Genomic DNA, 6,463 nt, shown 5'->3' with positions numbered 1-6,463 from the left:
ATATGAAAAATTATATATAAAATCCGTCTGTGATTAACATATAAAGCTTATGGAGTTACTGTTTATATTTTCATGTCTCTTTCATACTACTGAGATTTATGACATCAAGCAAATTAATTAATTGAACTAATTTTCATTGAAGATAATTTAATTCGAAAGTGTATTTCTGAGTGCTTGAATTAAGGCTTCTGAGTGATTGAATGTTGACTTCTGAGTGTTGGACTGTTGACTTCTGAGTGCTGGAAACTTGAGTTTGGAGTGCTCGAAAAATATAAATACAATATTGCAGATATCCTTAACTCATTAAGGTTTTATGTTCGTGCAGTTTTTATATTTATTTATTTATATACGATGCTCCGATGCTGCCAGTAGAGCCACCACCGAATCTTCCACCAAATGAGCTGCCACCAAAACAACCCAGGGACCTGCCACCGAATCCTCCCCCAAGTAAGCTACCACTGTAACCACTGCCGAGGGAGCTACCACCCAAACCATCCAGGGAGCTGCCACCAAATCCTCCCCCTAAGGAGCTGCCACTGTAACCACTGCCGAGGGAGCTACCACCAAAACCATCCAGGGAGCTGACACCGTGACCACTGCCAAGAGAGCTGCCACCAAATCCTCGACCAAAAGAATTGCCACCGAAACCTCCACCAAAGGAGCTGCCACAATAACCACCAAGAAAACTGCCACCGAAACCTAGGCTAGAGGATACTCCATGTCCAAAGCTTCCTCCATATCCACCCTGGGGCGCTCCAAGGTTGAAAATGGAATGACTCGTGGCGCCGCTTCCGGAACCGTAGCCTCCACCAACACCTCCAAAGGAACCGTGACGTGTTCCTTCACCAAATGAGCCGAAGCTTCCTCCGATGCTCGGGCTGGAGAGCCCAAAGCCTCCTCCTGCGATAGAGGAGGTGGAGAAGGAACTCACTTCAGGTTCAGCACAACTGGAGGCCACCAGGACGGCAACGCTCATCGACACTATCACCAGCTTCTGAAAATAAAATAAATTAATATTAATTTTTTGATGAATAAACAAGGAATATGACCATTTTACTTTCAACCCATTTGAAAAAAAAACTTTAAAAATGTTGGCTGTCTGCGGTAAACTTAGATTGCGTTTATGATATTTTAATGCATTAAGGCTATATTATCCCAATAGTAAACACCGCTAAACATTAATTCATATAACATTCTAAATGCTGGAAAGGTAAACAAAGTTGTCTGATAGTTGTCTAGACTACACACTTAACATCGTGATTCATATCAGAACAATTGAGTTTCACGCTGATCCTTCATTCTGACCTTGGCACTGACGGGTGCTGGGTTTGCGTATTCATACTCACCACTGACCAAATGTAACACACGTGCGAAATATCCATCCAAGAAACTTTTTCTTATCGTGATTTATGGATGTTTAATTAGTAATGTGTATTTAATTCTCATAGGAGTAGCTCGATTACTGGTTTGTGTTGTGTGCAGATATAATGGTAGCATTAGTAATGGTGTTAGTTTTTGTGGCAGCGGAACAAGTAGTTGTAGCCGTAGTTGTAGAAGTATTGGTGTAAGATTCGGTAGCAGTATTTGAACAGTAATGGTAGAAGTAGTGATGAGACAAAATGAACCAATGATGTTATTATGAAAGGATCATACACCACATACTTAGGTTGTGTGATCCCGAGGCTAACCCTCGACTATGGTATTGGAGCCTGGGAAAAAGAGTCCCAGCATTACCCTGCCTCTCAGGTGTCAACTAAACAAATAGAAAGACCGTGGGAATAACAATGACGAGGACAATTCTGTTAATACTACACTTGCTACAGCAAATAAAAGACATTGAAACTTTTAAGAAATTATTGTTAAAATTTTATTTAAAAAGGTTTCCGTAGGATTAGTATTCGTTTCTCATAGATTTCTCCTTGGAGCATTTCTCAGACATCGTCAAGTTAGATTCAAGAGCACTTCCAGATCTTTTTCTCAACGTTTCTTCATATTTCATTATCTCTTCATAATCATGATTTATTCTCCACAAATAAACATTATTGGTTATTTTTCCTAATAGTAATGTATTCATTTATTTTACTACAGTTAACTAAACAAATTCAACAGTTGTCTTCAAGAAAGTTTCCATCTTTAACAATATTTGCAGACGGTACACACTGCCGGGCCCACCATAGTGTTCTCAAGCATTACTGTCTAGAGTCGCAATGTTTGCCGTCATTCTCTCCCGTCTCCCACGAAACCTGTTTAGCTCTTTTTCTGTTGTGTGGGAAAACGTCTTATGGTAATAATTCTGAATATATTGAGAGATATTTCTTCATCATATATTTCATGTGAATTAAATCTAATAAACGAACGTTTGGAGGAAGTATTCTTTATGATGAATACTTTATGATGAATACTTTATTATGAATACTTTATGATGAAAACTGATGTCAGCGGCATCAGAGAGCATTGATGTCAGGGGCGTCAGAGAGCACTGATGTCAGGGGCATCAGAGAGCATTGATGTCAGGGGCATCAGAGAGCATTGATGTCAGGGGCATCAGAGAGCATTGATGTCAGGGGCGTCAGAGAGCACTGATGTCAAGAGCATCAGAGAGCACTGATGTCAGCAGCATCAGAGAGCACTGATGTCAGGGGCGTCAGAGAGCATTGATGTCAGGGGCATCAGAGAGCATTGATGTCAGGGGCGTCAGAGAGCACTGATGTCAGGGGCATCAGAGAGCATTGATGTCAGGGGCGTCAGAGAGCACTGATGTCAGGGGCATCAGAGAGCATTGATGTCAGGGGCGTCAGAGAGCACTGATGTCAGGGGCATCAGAGAGCATTGATGTCAGGGGCATCAGAGAGCATTGATGTCAGGGGCATCAGAGAACACTGATGTCAGGGGCATCAGAGAGCACTGATGTCAAGAGCATCAGAGAGCACTGATGTCAGCAGCATCAGAGAGCACTGATGTCATTTTCACCAGAGAGCACTGATGTCAGTGGCATCAGAGAATGCTGATGTCAGAGGCATCAATGAGCACTGATGTCAGGGGCATCAGAGAGCAATGATGTCAGGGGCATCAGAAAGCACTGATGTCAGGGGCATCAGAAAGCACTGATGTCAGGGGCATCAGAGAGCACTGATGTCAGGGGCATCAGAGAGCACTGATGTCAGGGGCATCAGAGAGCACTGATGTCAGGGGCATCAGAGAGCACTGATGTCAGTGGCATCAGAGAGCACTGATGTCAGGGGCATTAGAGAGCACTGATTTCAAGGGCATCAGAGAGCACTGATGTCAGGGACATCAGAGAGCACTGATGTCAGGGGCATCAGAGAGCACTGATGTCAGCGGCATTAGAGAGCACTGATGTCATCGTCATCAGAGAGCACTGATGTCAGGGGCACCAGAGAGCACTGATATCAGGGACATCAGAGATCTCTGATGTCAGCGGCATCAAAGAGCACTGATGTCAGCGGCATCAAAGAGCACTGATGTCAGCGGCATCAAAGAGCTCTGATGTCAGCGGCATCAAAGAGCACTGATGTCAGCGGCATCAAAGAGCTCTGATGTCAGCGGCATCAAAGAGCTCTGATGTCAGCGGCATCAAAGAGCACTGATGTCAGCGGCATCAAAGAGCTCTGATGTCAGCGGCATCAAAGAGCTCTGATGTCAGCGGCATCAAAGAGCTCTGATGTCAGCGGCATCAAAGAGCTCTGATGTCAGCGGCATCAAAGAGCACTGATGTCAGCGGCATCAAAGAGCACTGATGTCAGCGGCATCAAAGAGCACTGATGTCAGCGGCATCAAAGAGCTCTGATGTCAGCGGCGTCAAAGAGCTCTGATGTCAGCGGCATCAAAGAGCTCTGATGTCAGCGGCATCAAAGAGCACTGATGTCAGCGGCATCAAAGAGCACTGATGTCAGCGGCATCAAAGAGCACTGATGTCAGCGGCATCAAAGAGCACTGATGTCAGCGGCATCAAAGAGCACTGATGTCAGCGGCATCAAAGAGCTCTGATGTCAGCGGCATCAAAGAGCTCTGATGTCAGCGGCATCAAAGAGCTCTGATGTCAGCGGCATCAAAGAGCACTGATGTCAGCGGCATCAAAGAGCACTGATGTCAGCGGCATCAAAGAGCTCTGATGTCAGCGGCATCAAAGAGCACTGATGTCAGCGGCATCAAAGAGCTCTGATGTCAGCGGCATCAAAGAGCTCTGATGTCAGCGGCATCAAAGAGCTCTGATGTCAGCGGCATCAAAGAGCACTGATGTCAGCGGCATCAAAGAGCACTGATGTCAGCGGCATCAAAGAGCACTGATGTCAGCGGCATCAAAGAGCACTGATGTCAGCGGCATCAAAGAGCTCTGATGTATATTTAGTACTCTAGTGCAGAGACCTTCGCTAGTTGTCACAGTGAAAATATCTTTCACAGAACTAAGTGTTCATCACTCCTTAGTCTGTCAGTTTTTCTCTGCAGGTTACTCAACAAGTTATTCTCCAACTGGACTCAACAAGTTATTCTCCAACTGGACTCAACAAATTATTCTCCAACTGGACTCAACAAATTATTCTCCAACTGGACTCAACAAATTATTCTCCAACTATATACGCTGTTCACTGAACTTCACAGACTGACTGTCTCTATATTTATTACAATTGGCAGTTTCATCCATATTTTTATGCAAAGGTGCAATCATCAATTTGTAAATTATTTACCAATGCAATACTCCCATTCATACAGACACAGTGCCACTCTCCAGCACATATAGGCACTGCCACTCTCCCGCACATACATTCACAATGCCACTCTCCCGCACATACAGGCACAGTGCCACTCTCTCATTCATAGAACACAGTGCCACTTTCCCATAATACAGACAAAGTGCCATCTCCGATCCATACAGGCACTCTCATATACGTATACAGGCATAATCTTCATACTCTCACATTTAGTCCACTTCTATTCTCGGAAGAACTGAATAATGTCAGAGCGTACCTCATCAACACCTGAAGCTTTCACACACTTGAGCTTTTGAACACTCATGCTTCCTCCCATGATGTACCTTCTGGCATTTTGCTTTACACTCTTCTCCCACTGTCAAAATCTTTATGTTCACATTAACATCTTGATCATAAATTTCAAAACAGTATTTTCCTTTAGTTCTACCATGCATGTTTTTAATATTTTCAATGACTTTTGCTCCAGTCGTTATGGTGAACGATCTTTTTTTTTTACATATATGTTTATGTAATATTTTTAAAATTGCAACATATTTGTTTTCATAAATCTGTAAGAGAGAGAATGTTTGTCCGAGGTTGGAGGCCAGCCGCTTGCGGCTAACCTCATTAAAGTTTGCAGGAATAATGGTCCCCATTATTTTTTTCCTCCTTTGCAGGAATAATGCTCAGTTCCCTTCTGATGGTGGAAACGGCGCCAAAGCCCCTGTTTCACGAAGTCTATTGAGGTGAAATGTTTTGCCCGGGTCCATAGATTTTATCATTAGTTAAAAACATATAGTGAACTCGGATATTTAACAGACAGGAGTGTTAAAGTATGAAAGGGAGTGAGAATGGGAGGGAGGGAGACTGGGGAAGTGGGTGGAAGGGGAAATGGGGAGAGGGTGGGACGGAGAATAGGAGACTTGGAGAGAGAGAGAGAGAGAGAGAGAGGGAGAGAGAGAGAGAGAGAGAGAGAGAGAGAGAGAGAGAGAGAGAGAGAGAGAGAGAGAGAGAGAGAGAGAGAGAGAGAGAGAGAGAGAGAAAGAGAGAGAGAGAGAGAGAGAGAGAGAGAGAGAGAGAGAGAGAGAGAGAGAGAGAGAGAGAGAGAGAGAGAGAGAGAGAAAGAGAGAGAGAGAGAGAGAGAGAGAGAGAGAGAGAGAGAGAGAGAGAGAGAGAGAGAGAGAGAGAGAGAGAGAGAGAGAGAGAGAGAGAGAGAGAGAGAGAGAGAGAGATAACCAAACAGACAGAGATCATGGCACTGCCGGCTCCAGCATCTAGTTAATAATACCAATAATGAATAATTAATTTTGTCCATATAATATATATGGAAAAATATAAATATTTTTCGTATAATTCTTCCCCTCCTTGCATATCTTCCCTCTTCACTTTCAGTCCACAAAATCATCATTTTGACTTTCTCTGTCAGCAACTGCTCTTGTGCTTCCCCATCCCACGAGATCTTCCTCTCTTACAACCCGCCCCCCTCCCCCCTACCCTCCCGTTCCAGAGTGTGCAATATCAAACACTTACTTAGTATTCCTCACCAAACAGTCCTTGTATGCCCACGAATGTGAGTGAGAGTCTTTTGTGTACAGTCTTCTCCTGCTAGATCACCGTCAACTTGATTTCGTATTCTCACACCGAATGACTTCTCGACGTGTATGCCTTCACCTCTGTAAACTTTATGTTGTAATATCACCCATTTACCATTCAATCTTCTCTCTTAATGTGACCTGATAATCTACTCTCACATT

General features: G+C 43.8%; 1 protein-coding gene across 1 annotated transcript; it reads right to left on the bottom strand.

Moving 5' to 3' along the window:
- Positions 1–334: 334 nt before the first annotated feature.
- On the bottom strand, positions 335–4,879 carry LOC138355456 (uncharacterized). Its single transcript, XM_069310482.1, has 2 exons — positions 4,730–4,879; positions 335–994 (listed from the first exon to the last, which is right to left on the bottom strand). The coding sequence occupies exons 1-2, from the start codon at positions 4,877–4,879 to the stop codon at positions 335–337; spliced, it is 810 nt and encodes a 269-aa protein (XP_069166583.1).
- Between the last annotated feature and the right edge of the window lie 1,584 nt (positions 4,880–6,463).

Source organism: Procambarus clarkii, chromosome 6 (genome assembly GCF_040958095.1).
Source record: "Procambarus clarkii isolate CNS0578487 chromosome 6, FALCON_Pclarkii_2.0, whole genome shotgun sequence".
Classification (NCBI taxonomy): domain Eukaryota; kingdom Metazoa; phylum Arthropoda; class Malacostraca; order Decapoda; family Cambaridae; genus Procambarus; species Procambarus clarkii.
The sequence above is the reverse complement of the archived record's forward strand: the minus strand, read 5'-3'. Positions and strand labels throughout refer to the sequence as shown.

Excerpts from the sequence above, each read along its gene's own strand:
- LOC138355456 (XM_069310482.1), bottom strand. The coding sequence starts at position 4,879 with ATGGCACTTTGTCTGTATTATGGGAAAGTGGCACTGTGTTCTATGAAT. Across the intron at positions 995-4,729 it reads TGGAGAGTGGCACTGTGTCT|AAGCTGGTGATAGTGTCGAT; the intron begins GTATGAATGGGA and ends TTTTATTTTCAG.